Here is a 17,047-nt window from a genome sequence, read left to right as displayed (position 1 = left end):
TGATCTGATGCTATATCAGCTCCTCTCTTGGTTCTAACGTCCTCTTTAGTCCTCCTGAACGTTTTGTTGATGCAAATATGGTCGATTTGGTTTTGCGTGGTGTGATCCGGTGAAGTCCACGTGCTTTTGTGAATGCGCTTATATGGGAATATGGTGCCGCCCATGACCACTTTATTGAAGGCATATAGGTTTACAAATCTCTCACCATTTTCGTTCCTTTCTCCCAGTCCGTGTCGTCCCATGATGTCTTCATATCCAGTGTTGACTGTTCCAACCTTGACATTGAAGTCTCCCATCAGAATGGTCAGGTCCTTTGTTAGGCACTTCTCGATGATTGACTGCAGCCTATTGTAGAATTGATCTTTAGCGTCTGCACTGTAGTCGTTGGTAGGCGCATAGCATTGGATGATGTTCATTGAAATGCCCTCTTTCTTTGTTTTAAACGAGGCTTTGATGATCCTTGGTCCATGAGATTCCCATCCTATAAGTGCCTTTTGTGCTTGTTTGGACAGCATCAATGCAACTCCTTGTGTATGCGGGGCATTTTCTTCATCATGGTGGGAGTATAACAGAAGCTCCCCTGAAGCTAGTCGTTGTTGTCCAACTTGCGTTCAATGTGTTCATTGATCCCAAGCACCTCTAGGTTGTATCTTCTCATTTCTGCACCAATTTGTAAGAATCTCCCGGTCTCTCACATTGTACGAACATTCCATGTACCTAAACAAATGGTTGTTAGAAGGGGCATCAGCATCATGGCTTGCGAAAGAACTCGGCTTTCATCATGATGCGTCATAACTCTTCTAAATGAAGACCCGACTCCCAGGGCAGAGTTTAAAAAATTTGAATAATTTTTTCTGGTTAGCGTTTTTTAGCGAGTTAGTTTTCTACAGGATGGGGTCGTTAACCCCATGCCCAACCCTCCTTCTTTGTCCGGGCTTGGGACCGGCAATAGCACCCGGAGGGACTACAGGCGGAGTTATTTCTACCCATTAGGATATAATTAAAATATATACAGTATAAACTTTCTACCAAATGCTCAATTTATTTGAAACTATCGAGTACAACCATGCTTTTGATGCCCATAAGAATAAGGATAATATCATGTTTAGGTTACATTACTTGTCTGAATTAGCCCTGTGATATTTAATGTACACTGAATTTACCTTTGATCATTTATTGTAGGTATTCAACATCTTAATAGTTTGAACCTTACCCGAATTTTGAAGGTTTTATCGAACAGATAGTATTTTATTTATATAATGATGTAGGATTATTAGTAACTTATGGCATGGTAGAATTATTATATCTTAATGCTAGGTTATTTGGAAAAAAGTCCATTGATGAAATACAATCATACATACATGCACAGGAAATATCACCTATAATTAGATCACATTATGTTAAATAATTTTTCAAGAAACGATTTGTACGGTGAGTAAAGAATTCAGCAACTTTGATCTAAATTTCTTATTTCGAGCACTAGAATGAGTAGAAAATCTGAAACGTTGTGTGTTATATTATCAAGCATGGGAAGATGACCTTGAAAGTGAAACTGTAACTACTTAATAATTTAACGTTGAAAGGTTATTTAGATTTTAATGTAATGCATAAGTTGCTTCGATTATATCTAAGAATGAACTGGTGTTACGTGAACAGTTGTATGTAGAATTTTGTCAGATAGATGGAGACGTTTATAGCCATCATATTGAAAGCCCAATACAAAAATGACGTATATCTCGGATAGGATTAACCTACAACGACAGTGGATTAAAAGTCAATTAAAATATGCTTCGGAACTCCGTGTCGTAAATGAACAGCACCTATCAGTTAAAAGGCTGCAGTGTGAGTAGTGTAAATGTGAAGCAAAGTGACATATCAACACAAGACTTATTTTGATGTGGGGTCTGGCCCCCTAAGAATATAGATCGAATGATTCGTGTGGCACATATACATTTGGTGCCTCGTACCAATATTTATGTGTTTAAGTAAATAAATTAGTATTTTGATGCCTTCTTTCATAGGAAGACAATGGACACGAACCACTTTGACATCTAGTGTTCCTTAATAATATACCTACTTTTTCCATTAGGAAATGAATGCATCAAGATGAACTACATCATATGAAAATATATGGGCAATTTAACACGGGCTATGTTTTAATGCATGGTAGTCGTTAAGCTGATTATCAAAATATCTCATTCTCATGTTATCTGTATCGCCAACTAAAATTCACTTTTTTCCTAGATGTACTTGTTTCTATCCAATTTTTTTAGAATTCATTTACGGCGAATTCATCAGTCACACTTTACCACTAATCATGAGCTCCTACACCATGTCATCCTTCAAACAAATAGACCAGAACAAACACCATCTTCGAACATGTTATTATTTAGCAATGAATGCAATCGTCTGGACGGTGACTTTATTCACACCTGTCTAATAAATGTCCAACGCCCACACAATTTTCAATTCATAACGGAGGCGGGATATATGAGTTTGTTAGTGGAATAAACCAGTTAAAGAGAGAGTCTGACTGACATATAATTGATATACAAAGATAGACATTTAACATGTGTCGTTAATAATTTTTTTTTTAAAATTAACCAATCAAAATGTTCGTTTGCACGTGTGATTAGGTCGAGAACTAAATTAGAATTGGTCAACTAAGCCCATTAACAAGTATTGAATTATGTGATTTGCGGTAAAAATATGTCTAAATAAATAATATGTAACTTGAAAAATTGTTTCCCGTTAAACGATTGGATTATGAGTTCAATACTTAGCACATTTTTAATAGGTTAAATCATTTTGATTGTTCATAATTCAACTGTTTGATTATTTTTGAGACGTATTTATAGTGATATCATTTCGAAAAATGAACGTTTATTATAGTATTTCTTTAAATTAATGATGGATTTTTGTTGCATTTAATTCATTTAATCCCGGATTAAAATGGCACAAGTTGGTAGCCTAAATAATGATTCTTTCTTGTTTAATCACCATAATCTTGATCATGGTAATTCTAATTCATTATCAAAAATATTTCATCTACAACTTCCTGAATTAATTACTTCAACACAAATAAATCGATCAGCTCCATCCAGTGCATGTCCATCTGATGATTCTGGAATTGAAAGAACTTTGAATCTGAGTCCATCATCCCCATTTCCTGAAGATACTGATTCAGATGATGCTCAATCATTTATCAGCTTTGATGTCAGGCGTTCAGCCAGTCAGTTGCAGATGCCTCATCATCCGTTGAAATTGGGCCCTTGTCATTTCGGCTCTGCTGTTAATTATGTTGATTCGGCCAGACTTTCGCCTCCTGGGACCTGTGCAGCAGCGGTCGACGATAATTACTATCCTAGATCAAATAAACCTGAAGTTAAAAGTGGCAATCGTTTTCAAATTTTATCATATGAACGAGTGACTAAGTTGCACTACGTTTTGTCGAAAACCATTCCGATCCATAGCAGATACCCAGGATTTCCAACTATTATGGTCAAGCTCCATGATTTGTTTAGGGAAGTTCGGGGAAATCTTAAAGCAGCTGGGATTCCTATTCGAAATATTCGCCTAAACGGTGGTGCTGCCTCATATATTATTGGTAAGCATAGAACGTGTTAACCTGTACTAGCCATTTATTTCACTGAATTTATGCAAACATCGTTTTTGTTTAAAAGTTAGTATTTCCATGTAACTTCAACTATAATATAACGTTCTTGCTGAACATTTCAGTATTGGTAATAAGATAGCATTTGGTTTACTTTATAATGTTTTCTGGTAAATCATTGGGATATTAATGGGTTATTTCAAATGATTTGTACATTCACTTTCGATAGCATATCCAGTTTACTAAACTCTAGTACATGTATGTTTAATTTATTCTAAACCTTGACATTCTTCAAAAATTAGTTTCACAGAAGAACCATAGTTACCGAGCCAATTCGCTTAGTCAGTCCAGGTTGTCCTATGTCATGTGTATAATGTAGTTCTAACAGAATTCTCCAGAATTTTTTGAATTAATAGTTAGTAACTGGGTAACGTAGTGCAAAATTGATCAGTGACTCAATTGAATTTTTTTTTCTGTCTTGCAGATAGTTATTGTAGGGATTTTTGTCCTAAGAGTTTTTCTGACACTTTCGGATTGTTTGTTTTATTGGTGATTGGGAACTGAAAATAAGCAAAGCTCTACGAGGTTGGACTTAATTATGCCCTGGTGTTTGGTCACCCACAACTGGTAAATGCAATAGTACTGCCTATTGGCAACAAATTTGTAGAAGCAATGTTATACTCATAAGAGCGTGGACATATCAACATTTTTTGCTATGACAGATCGGTTTCGAGGTTGCTAACTTTCGTACGGCGATCGAGTTATGAAACGGCGGGTTTTAGTGTACTTGTTCCAGGTTAATTGTTACTGATGATGCTAACTAAATGCATCCCATAATTCGAGTTCCGTGAAAAACCTTATCTTCTGAATTGTATTATCGAGTTTCCCTTTGATACATGTACATTTTTAGACATAAATTAATTTTATCAGAATGGGTTTTTGTAGAGATTTTCTTTAGAAATTTAACTGGTTGAAATCATGAGTCAATTGAAGCTAGACCACCATAGGAAACCTGGAAGCACTGGACGGCCGTTCCGTCCTAGTATGGGACTCCTCAGCAGTGCGCACCCACGACCTCGCACCCAGCGGGATTCGAACCCAGGGCCTGCCGGTCTCGCGCGCGAGCACTTAACCATTAGACCACTGAGGTGGCCGGCACTCGACGGTGTTAATGTCTAACTTCGACCAACCCACGAAGTGGCGCGCGGAACCAGTAGGCCCTGGGTTCGAATTCCGCGGGGTGTGGAATCGTGGATGCGCACTGCTGAGGAGTCCCATACCGGGACGAAACGGCCGTCTAGTGCTTCCAGGTTTTCCATGGTGGTCTAGCTTCAATTGACTCATGATTTCAACCAGATAAATAAATTTCTTTTATCGTATTTCTTGTGTACGGGTCTGCTTTTCACCCTTGATATTCATTCACCTTGTTTTTGATAAGATAAATCAGACAATGTTTTCCATTAGTTTTTACGTTCTGTGATTGTTTTATTCACTGGCGGGAAGTTATTACTGATTTATTGATTAGTCATCTGGTCGTAATAAACATGGTTTCCGTCTCAAATGTACGTTGTCCCACGTTAACATGCCGCATTATTAGGATAAAACGAAATCAAAAATGTGAATAGCAAAGGAGTCGAAATAATATAATAGTAGTGAGATTGTGATTGTCTAAACATTATGAATATGGTTTGAAATAGAGGAATGAGAAATTTTATCTGGAGTGGTGTAAGTCAACACCTAGGGGAAGATTGAGTGAATGGTTGTACACCTCAGTCTTGCCACCTAATGTCTTCATTCACTGGTTGGATTTCAGGTGCAAACTCAAATCATGTGGTCTAAATCTACATGAGTTAGATCGACAGCCATGGTTTTCATGATCTAATGTCATATTTTTCTGTTCCCTCCCTCGACTTTCATTCAACTTATCCCTACTCCGGCTAACATCACGCATTGTGGTAGGTGGTTGAGTGTAAGTAACACATGTCCCAACCACCCTATTTTTGACGAATTAAAATGTTAGCATGACGAATATATTGAAGTTACATTTTGTGTTGAGCTTTCGGTTTGATCATATGGCGTAAGAAATTGAAAATATGTTGAAATTATAACCCGATGAGTTCCTGTAGGTCTACACCGTAGGTCACTGTGGTAGCATTTAAGCGCATATAATGTCATATGTTTTATGTTGATAAGACTTATGAGTTAAAGCTTAGCATCAATGACAATAAAACATCAGGTTTATGTATTCCTTCAAAACCCATATTCCATATGAATCGAACTAGTTGGGATGATTACATTATCCACTTACCTGTATTATGATCCAAATATTATATATCTCTTATTTATGGTATAAAAGCTAGTCCGATGACTGAGCTATGTGTTTCGCCTGCATAACTCGATTAATATACAGAGCTTTAGTAATAAACAACAGGTTCATTAGTGCTTTTGACTATACATTTTTGTAATCGTATGGCACAAAACGAATATGATGTACAATATGATTGAATAAAGATCCCATATTGCCACTTGAATAACGGTTATCTGTTTTCGAGAACTGGATTTTTATTTTTGAAGATATTGAATTTTCGCTCTGTTGTTTGTTTGATCTGATCTTTCTTAAAAATCCGAGTTAAGTTTATTCTTCCACTTAACAGTTTATGTCATCTTTCTGGTAGATCGACCATTTAATCAGGAGACTAAAATTCTATGGGTTCCAAAAACGAAAACAGCATTTGTCTTATTTTTCTTTGAAATGATCAAAGGCGTACAAACCATGAACCTAAAGCAAAATTCATTTAATCTACTGATCCCATAGAAGTTGAAAAAAGTTCTTGGATATAGATCGTAGATTTTTCAAAAACCAATTGATGTTAGTTGTTAGTTATTTTCAGTGTATAAAATATAAAACAATACTAGGTATTCTGAACGATGTTGCTTACTAGGTAAAGATGGTAACTTGGTGTAACTGTAATCCTTTATCCGAAGAAGTGTTGTAAACATATGTTATTGGATTACTGAAATGGCTGTGTTTTGGTGTTAAGTTCATGTAATAAAATATTAGCGTAATGCATTCGAGTTTCGGCCATTAAACTCCAGGTTCGCACTCTGTCCCACTCACTTCAGTTTGGGTAGTTAATAAGTATCATTGGTTCTCACGTTGAGTGCTGCTCATACCCATGTAACTAGTGGATAAATGAATTAAAATAATTTCCCAAATATGAAATGTTTAGTATCTATTATACTGCTATTCACCATTAAAAGTTATCTTGATACGTAAATGATAGTCTCTGAATCGGTTTAGGCAGTCAGAGAAACTATGACTTTATATTTCCAAGTGAATTCATATGGATCGTAGCGTAACACAAATTCGGAAGTTTCGATTTCCCCTGTCAACAACATTCGCCATAAACAAAGCTTTTTAAAACCGAATATCGGGATAAAATCTTGATTTTTATCTTTTCATGTTGGCTCTTGTTTACAATTTAGCTGTATGCGATTAATTGTGTCACTGTTTTTTATCTTGCAGATTGGTTTAAATGAGCATCTTTGAAATAGTTATTTTTTAGTCTCTAATTCAGGCCCCCAAATGTCCTGGTTTGTGTGAGGGTGGATAGAGTCAGATCTGCCTCTCGAAATGCTCTCACATGGCCACACGTATATAGTCACTCTGTTAGAGAAGTCCTATTCACTGCCTTCTTGCGGCACTACTGTTGCTTACGAAATCGAGAGGACAGAAAGTGAATGTCTGGTGCTTTAACCGGGTTGGTGGATATGGAGGATCTACCTAGGGGAGTTGAAAAACCCTGATTTCAAACGAATGATGAACATGGGCTCCAGGATCCTGAGGGAACAAAGGCATATGCACCTGACGTCGTTCCACTGCCTTGTGGATTAGAACTGTGGGTCGAAGGCTCGGGGTACGGCCCCCTAAGAAAACCACCTTCAGTTTGGGAACCCGCCAGTAGCCTAGACCTCACAAAAATCGATTTATTTATGTAGCGCATATCTATTTGGTGCCTCCTTGTACTAATGTTTATGTTTAAATAAATAAATGCTCTAATTAAGTTGTAATTAAACGAATCACTTCGTTATTCATTTTACGTTTTCCACTAGCTGATTTACTAGCAATTCAAGTCTAGTGACACAGTGTATCATCACTAACTGGTTAATCAGTCTAATCAATAGTCTGTACTGATGAATCATTTTTCGCGGTCTTTTTAAGTACCACATCATGCTATTATGTTAGAATAATGAATGGCATCGATAATTTATTTGCAAAGAAATCCCTTGTTCAAATAAGATACTATTAAAAATCATTCAATCAGTCACTTATTTATTGAACCTATAAAACGAACACAAATCCTGTACATAATATGCGTTATATAATCATTGAGTTGAAAGGATAATCATTCTCACTGGGAAAGACATATTAAGAATTGTACATATAACTATTAGTGTCTGTACCCAGTTGACCAAATGTTTGACAAAATGATGTATGTTTTCCTCTATTACTGTGTATCTAATTTTAGTACACCCAGATTTCTGTTAGCGCAATGATGATTAAGGAGCAGTAGCGTAGTATTTAGGGTATTCGACTTTCGACCAAGTCCAGAGTTTGAAACCTACTTCTACTGCTTCGGTTTGGGCAACCGCGTGGTGTTGTTAGTACGGCTCATACCTAAGTACTTGACGAATGAGTTAATTATCAAACCGTCACCATTTAGATAGGTAAATTATATTAAGCCCAGTACAGTGTCACAATCATAATCTAAGGGTATTGCTTACTTTCTATTAGTTCTGATAAGTTATTATGCATCATCTTTAGCTAAGTTAAGAAATTAAAAGCAAATTAATTGTGTTAATGATTGTTTACTCAAAGTTTTGTAATTAATGTGTATGCATTTTATCACGATACTACAGACTAGTTATTAAATTGATACAAACCGAGAAAGGCTGTAAAACTTGAACCGAAAAGATGAGTGTGATATTTGGTAACAATGTTGGTCATTGCAAAGTTGGTTGGTTGGTTATTAATCCTTGAATGTACGTGCGCGTCTTGTCGGTTAAACGGCATGGTTTTTCACATTTTAAAAGTTTTCACTTAAAATAATCTATATTTCATTTCGTAGGAAAAAAAATAATAAAATGAAACTTGGTGAATATCAAATATTTTTAAATTTATGAGTAATCCTTTTTAATTGGAAGACTATTTTAAATGTCAGTGAGAAAGTGCAATTTCACTGAATAAGATTGTTCTCGTCCACTACGATTTATGCTTTATATGTGATATTTTAATTGTATTCCCCGTAATATTATGTAGCGTGGTTATGTCCTTTTCTCCTTATTTTATTCTTGACAGTTTGTGCGTCGATTGTATCAACCATTATTGGTCAGTCGACAAAAATATTTCTGGGAAATCTAATAGTTTTTCTGCGAAATTGAGCATTCACAAAGATTAATGCAGTGAATTGATAAAGCAAAACTTACACTTCTGTAACTAGAGTCCCACAAATTTCCTATTAACTAATTAACGGGATATTATGGTGTAATTTAGTTATATTGTGTTTACAAATGGTCATTCGATTAGAGGGAATACAAATTGTCTGCTTACTGAGATTAGAACTCTTGGATACCTACTAGCCATTCTTGTAGGGTCATATGAAAGGAAATTCTTTGATGAAGATATATGCTGATATAGAATTTTTTTCTACATTTTCTGAAGCTTAAATTAATACTTTACTGGACCAATCTGTCGTTTATGTAATTTTGTGGTGAATATTCATACCTTCAAGTTATCTCTTTCATTGCAAACAAAAAAACTGATCAGAACGGTTGTTTCAGTGTCTTTCAATTTGCAATTTTACTATTAGATCGAAATGGCTATCAATTCTTGATATATTTACTCTTTTTTCCACCTTCCACTACCGTTTTTTATTCTCAACATATTTCGATACTTTTTCGATCCCCATGTAACATTGTTTTTTTTATTATCATCAATTTAACTTGTTTCCACAATTATTTCGTGACGAATTATTGATGTTTATTGTCAAATTTTGTGGTGAAAAGTTGGCAGTTCCAAACGGGAATGGTAACGATTCGGTAGTCATCAGGTCAGCATTAGTCCTGCACATAAATATGTTGCCTTTGATAGCATTTTGGTGTTTTTTTCACATACGTGTCAATCATTAGAGTGAAGCTGCGGTATGATTTTTGTGGTTTAAATTGTTGAGAAATGAAGCATTTAGTTATCCTTTCTATGCACTAATTTACAGCTCACCTGATATTAGTAATTGTTAATTGCCTATTAGATTTAGCTTCATGTAGTAACTAGATCTGTTAAGTGGTTAACATTATGACTAGATGCCGAGTACTGGGTAAAGATGACAAGTCGATTCATAAGTTTCAGAGCATTCATCGATTAGTATAGTTAAGACGTATAATTTGCATGCCCAGCCACCACCTGCTCGACTGCACAGTAGTAGACAACATGGGGATAAATTAAAAGGTATCCTATTGGTGACCAAATCAAGATGTTACATCAGTCCGTTGATTAAAGCTGTGTCGTTAAGTTCAGACTGCTAATTTGGGGCTTGGCGTAATAACCGTTGCCCGAAATTGGAAATTTTGTATGAATTAGCTCCAATTCAGTCATGGTGACCTGGACGCATCTATTTTTATCTTTCACCCTACCTTTTATTCGATCGTTTTATTTGTTAATTCTGAACCGAATTTACTATGTTTGGTTTGCCACTATAATGAGTATTGTTAATTCTGCTGTTTTCTTCTAGTTTATTTCCACTCTGCATTAATACAAAATAAGTTGGACCGATAAATATTTCTAACTGGTTCTTTTTCTACAACTGACAATAAGCTTGGGAACTATCTAATCATTTACTTGTAGAAAATGTTGGCCACATTTTCAATGTGTGAACTCGTATTTAGGGGGATATTTACTTCAAAACAAGTGTTGCATTTACATACTGAATGTTATGACATGAGGTTGATGTTCCACTCACTTTTCAGTCGTCAGTGACGTGTTAATTTAGTCATCTGTTATTAGCAAACACTTAATTATCAGAAATTTAATGCTTTTTCGGCATTTATGATTTTTACTGTCTCTGTCGTACTATTACATACGTTAGATGAGGAATTTTAGTCTACTTGCTTAGAATTTCTTTATTCACAACTTTCAGTTGATAAGTAGGTGTCATTACCAAGGTTTAATTTGATCCAATTTTCTACTCATTGGGATATTACAAATATATTATTTTTATTTCAGTTGATAACATCAAAATTGTTAATCCCATACATTGACTAAAAAATTCTATATTTTTTTCTTGTACATGGACTTTAGTGAGTTTTTGGTCAGGTGACATTGTAACACTTTATTGAACTAAGTATGAAACAATAAATGAAGCATTTCAGTTGAACTCAGTCTCATATTGGGGCGATAGTTAACACTAGACGACTATACAAACTCATCCAGGAAGCATGTATTGAAAATTCGGCTATTAGTTGAACTATTTCAGAAAAAGATGGAACTATCGTTCACTCAGTTAAGATGATTGTAGAAACGGGTGTAACATTGAGAATCAGATCAACCGACTTCCAGTTATCCATTATTTTCAAATCCTCGGAACTTATATCGCTGCTGTGCAAAGAGTTACCACGACATTGTAGGTTTACTTAAGGTTGATAGTTCTGTCTTAATAGTTAAGTTAACCTAATTGCTAGTTAAAGTCTAGGAGCTAGAAGTAATCCGATCTCACTGGTTTTTACCATTATTCGTCTCAGTCTATAAAAAATTCCTCTTATCAAAATTCAAGAGGAATCAATTTAAGTAACTAAAACATGCGCTTCTATAGACATGATCAGTGGCAGAATTACCAACATCCTAATACAGTTTTTTATTATTTTATTTATTTTATTTTTATTTGAACACAAATATTGGTACTAGAGGGCACCAGATATATATATGCGCCATATGAAAGCTTTTTGAAGCGACAGATGGAGAGCAAATTTGTAGTACTTCACTAGAGTCTTGAATACGGGTCTCGGATAGACAACAAACGTCGATATTAAGACTTTCCTAAGACATAGCCAGCCCTATCTGTTGTCCGACCTGCATAAGGGTGCGAACGTTGAAGGCAGTCGGTTTGAATGGTGCACGTGGTTTCAGAAAAACTGCTTCAGTATTCGTATTTGGTGGTAGCATACAATTTTCAACCAGGCAGTGACTCGAGAACGTTTAGATAGAACCGAGTTTTCACCATAGGTGAGCTGCTGTATAATTCAAAAAATAAGGATACATAAGGTGGGAATAAAAGAGAGTGAATAAGTGACTTTAAAAAATAATAACAATTGTAATAATAATAATAATAATAATAATAATAATGTGAATCGTTTGATTGTTGATCGAAGCAAGACAAGTATTTTCCATAAATATCGACACTTCATCATATTTGTGTGTGGGCTGTAATACTACCCGGGTACCCAGACCGAAGCAGATGGTTTTCTTAGGGAGCCACACCCCGAGCCTTTGACCTAAAGGTCTGACCCCCAAGGAGGAGGAGCATCGTGAGAAGATGCAGTCCCATGGTAGCCGGTGACCAACGATTGGTTCATACACCATTTGTTCCTTCAGGATACTGGAGCCCATGTGCACCATTGGTTTGGAATCCGGTTAAAGCGCCGAACATTCGCTTTTCGTCCTCTCAATTTCGTAAACAACACCCCCCACGAATAGGCAGTGAGTAGGACTTCCCTGGCAGAGGCTGAATACGCGTGACCGTGTGAGAGCATTTCGAAAGGGAGGGCGGGACCACCCCACTCTCGGCCATACCAGAGCATTTAGGGTTTTGTTATTTGATTTTGAACCAGCACTGAAATATGCCGGCCAAGTTTTGTGGAGGTTGTGGGCATTACAATGTATAATAAAGTACATAAACCTTGTAAATACATTTTACTCGGCCACTGTTGGTTGAGTCAGAAATTGTTTCAGGCTGTCATCTAAGTTAGCAACCTCATATGGTGCTTGTCACAGTTGTCCACTGTCCATTTTAATTTAATTTCATATATTTAGAATAGCATCGTTCTCATCTAATTTTTCAAAGATTAACCCCCTTTCTGGGAACTCACTTGTCACCATGGTGTATTACAGAGGTGATACATTCCTCTTAAATGAGTTCGCTAGCTAAAAGTAGTCTCGCGAACATCTTGAACAACAATAAAGACACATTTTTTCCTCCAGATCCCAAGTGTTTCTTGGTTTACACCGTTGGATATTGTACCGAGTGAGTACGGTTGTCATTCGGACTCACCGACCGCTTTATCTTATCGGCCTTAGAGGTGTTCATCTGATAACCAGGATCAGTAAAGACTTGGATTGACTACCAAGAATTTATCTCAGTGAAACTGATGTATTTACCTTTTATCTTCCATTAGATCCTGATTTTTATTATTCATAAATACCTTCGTCTCATTCCTTCTCGAACCATATGCACAGCGATTTGTGCTTTGTACCATCATCGATAGTACTATTTTGTTTCCTTTGAAATATATCTTGTTAATTACATCTCTTTGTGTAGATGGGGTTTGGCAACCTGAACAGACACTGGCCCTTTGTTTATGACTAACTGCTTGTATGTTCTATAGGACTGTGTTTTACATGAGAAACATGTATAATATTATTTTCACGAGTGTTCCTAAAGAATGTTCCATGAAATCAAAATTATTCTATTTCATAACTTGACCAAATTAGACGTTTCTTCTGTTCATATTTTGTTTGTGAAAACTCAATTTCCGTGCGTATTTTTGATGTTGCTATATGACACTAAGACACTGTCGTCTAACCTAAAGGATTTAGAACATTGAATGTTTGTTTTTCAGCTATCACAAAAACATCTAAACACTATTAATTGTAGTCACTGTCAAAATGTTCACGTGCTCGTTGACCTTTCTCATAGTGTAGATATTCTCAGCTGCACTACAGCTTTTGTTCATACAGCTGTCCAACCTATCTTCATTTGATGGGCCTCTAGATGAGCCTATGTTAATCTGTGGAAAGAAGATTGCTTCTCCTCACTATAGGTTTGGAGATATTATTGAATTTGAGATCACCGATCGATTCAAATTAGATAACCATTTAAAACTTGGATGCACTGGGCGGTCATTTTGTTTTATTATGGAACTCCTCTGTAGTGCACATCCACGATCCACGAACGGGGATCGAGCAAAGGACCTTCGTTCCCGCGCACGAACACTTGAACTCTAGACTGCAAAGCTGGCATCCAACGGGGTTAGTGTCTAACTTCAATCCATGCACGAAATTTCACGACCGTCTTCCATTGTCTTTGATGAGTAACTACCTCACACCCGACTCAGTCGAACCCGATTGGTCACATCTCACTAAAACTGGAAATATCCTTTTAGAGCTAGTCTTTGGTAAGCAAATAATCATTTACCGGTTACCCTTTTGTCCGAATATATATTTCTGCTCAATTTCAAGAGCACAATCCACATGTACGTTATTGGTCATAACATTCGTGCTTAGGCATAAGAGAACCCTATGTTTACATTTTCTGTAATCAATACAGTGTTTAGATGGTTTAATAAAAAAGCATTCTGTTTTTTTACTTAGGCTACAATAAAATAGCTCGAATTAAAGTTCAATTCGTAATAGGGTTTTTTAAACATTTCATTGAAATTGACCAACCTATAATTGCAGTTATCATTAATATTATTTGTCTTGTCAGATTAATTCTATGGTAATTTCATTTTTCATTTTACCCAGGACAAGAAGATTATCCCGTCTATAATGATATAGATGTTTTGATATCTGTTGATTTAAGCTCAAATAGTTCAACATTTCAAAAAGTGAAATCAGCTGTGCTGAATGCGTTGATAAGTTTCTTGCCAGAAGACAAAATAATAGAACCCTCTCAGCAGCATAATATTTCCAGTCAACCTCAAATTAACTCAAGTTGTGATCTCCAATCTGACGATAATGTTCCAACAGTACCAGGACGTGGTCAAGAAATGTCACCTAACAGTTCACCTGTAACAATTAAGAGTCATTTCAGTTCTACGGAGTTGAGGCATATTGACAATGGGAAAGTGAACAATACTATAAATTCGAATTCTACTGAAACAGCATTTGGTAAAACTGTTGAACTTAAACGCATGAACGATATCACTCAGAATCAATGTGGTGTTCAGACGCTTGGTATCTCACGTCCCAACCTTGTTGAGTGTTCCTGTCAAAGACAACGGAATAATCCTAAACCGATATATTTCCCTCATTTATCCTTTATGCATCCAGGGCAGCAATCTATCTACAATACTCATTCCCCATTCAACAATCTTAATGTAAACGCTATGTACAGTATTCAAAGTTCTGCTTCTGCTCCTAATAGTTCTAGCCATTCAGATGGATTTAGTTTACGCGAGTCATATGTGTACAAACAATTCCGTAAATTTAGTCAAGATGATGATTGTTGGTCACTTTTATCCCTTGGTTTCCCTTCTTCCGATTCAAAAGTAATTGAATTCAAATTCGTTGATCGAATGAAACGTCAGTTTGAATTTACCGTTGATAGTTTTCAAATAGTTTTAGATCCTTTGTTAACATTTTATGAATCCAATTCAGGAAAAAGCATAACTCCACACTTTTATCCGACAATTGTTGCTGAATCAGTATCTGGATCGTTTTCAGAAGCATTTTATCACTTAGAGAATAAACTAATTGCAACCACTGAACCAGAAATGATTCGTGGAGGTGGTCTTTTGAAATACTGTCGACTTCTGGTTAGTGGATATAAACCTGCTGAAGGAGTTGACGTATATACACTTGAAAAATACATGAGTTCCAGATTTTTTATTGATTTTCAAGATTTATCCAGTCAAAAAGTTAAATTAGAAGCTTTTTTAGCGAATCATTTTGCAGAGCATGAAATTTCTTTAAAAATCAATTATTTACGCATTTTATATCAAGTTGTAAGTGGTTCCACTATATGTCTTATGTCTCATGAACATTTTCAAACTTTAAATCTTATCGGAGAACTGTTACGCTATCTTATGTATTATTATTATTATTACCATTTTAATCGTTCATCTTTAAGTTTGGAATGGTTCGCTGAAAAACAAAATCTTGTTCTAGATAAAATTTATTTTGGTACACAGCTTTTTCCTGTAATTTCAAGAAGTGAATCTTATTCAAAAAACTGTTTTTGTTTTTACAAGCATAATAAATCATCATCTGATCTTTCTACGATTCCTCTGAATGTTGCTAAATTTTCATCAACAAATTCTAATTGTAATTCTACTGAAATCTTTTCATCAACAAAGTCAACATTTGACACAGATAATGATCCTACCAGTGATAACATTGTAGAAGAAAAAACAAATGAATTGAAATTGGACTTGCCTACAGAGTGTGACGAATCATCATCAACTGACTGATTAACTGTATGAGACTATGATGTTTAAATCAGCTTTAAAAAAAACTGTTTATGTACTTCATTGAAATTGTTCTGTTCTATGCAAACCGTTGTTATCTACATACTGTTTTGTATGTTGGTGTGTTCATGTATATGTGTAGGTTCACATTGATGTATGTTTTCATCAATTATAGAGTAATTTTGTATTATTTTCTTTTATTTTACTGTTTGTGTTGTCGTATTCATATATTGTCTGTCGATAAAATACATAAACAGAATAACCTGTTTTGTTCAACTTTGTTTCATACTCATTCATATAATAATAAGCATTTACTGATTGTACACATATATGTGATGAAAATGCAAGTAACATAATCGATTTGATTTTCATAGATTATAATCGTTCGAATACGAAATTTAATTCCACGAAATAGTGAATTTATTAGCGGAAAAAATGTTTATCAATGTCATGATTCATTGGAAACGGAAGAAAAAGGAGTGACATGAAAAAATAACACTGGAAAACAAAAAAATTCAACCCGGTGATGGGTGTACTGTAATTATTTGTCTCTATATGTTTGTGTATTTCTATTTAACATTACCGAGTTGTGTTAATCTCTATTTGCACCCTCCTTGTGTTCTTTTTCTTTTGTCTTTCATCGTTGCTCCTATGTTGGGTCTTTATTTCTTGTACAAAAATCTTCTCTGGGTCTGTGTATCTGTATTAAATATTCAATACAAAACTAGTACTAATGTTACTGCAAATAACAAACGGATGTGTTGTGAATCGGAAATTCTTGCTTGCACACACGTACCGCTTTCAGTATCTGTCACAAATCTCCAGTATTGTTTGTATTGAGCTCTGTTCTCTTTCCGAAAGCTTCTCTGCTTCATTAACATGAATACTTTTTTAGCCATTATTTTTTTACAGTCATGAAGATCGTCAATTAAGTCTTACGAATATGTATATTCACCCTTGAAATATGACTGATTTTCA

At 35.4% G+C, this 17,047-nt stretch overlaps 1 protein-coding gene across 1 annotated transcript; it reads left to right on the top strand.

Moving 5' to 3' along the window:
• Positions 1–2,831: 2,831 nt before the first annotated feature.
• TENT5C (Terminal nucleotidyltransferase 5C) lies at positions 2,832–16,072 on the top strand (the record flags this gene model as incomplete). Its single annotated transcript, XM_051210356.1, has 2 exons — positions 2,832–3,607; positions 14,406–16,072. Exons 1-2 carry the CDS (start codon positions 2,953–2,955, stop codon positions 16,070–16,072), a joined length of 2,322 nt encoding a protein of 773 aa, XP_051070340.1. The 5' UTR covers positions 2,832–2,952.
• Between the last annotated feature and the right edge of the window lie 975 nt (positions 16,073–17,047).

The sequence above is a fragment of the Schistosoma haematobium genome, chromosome ZW (genome assembly GCF_000699445.3).
Source record: "Schistosoma haematobium chromosome ZW, whole genome shotgun sequence".
In the NCBI taxonomy this organism is placed as follows: domain Eukaryota; kingdom Metazoa; phylum Platyhelminthes; class Trematoda; order Strigeidida; family Schistosomatidae; genus Schistosoma; species Schistosoma haematobium.
The sequence above is the reverse complement of the archived record's forward strand: the minus strand, read 5'-3'. Positions and strand labels throughout refer to the sequence as shown.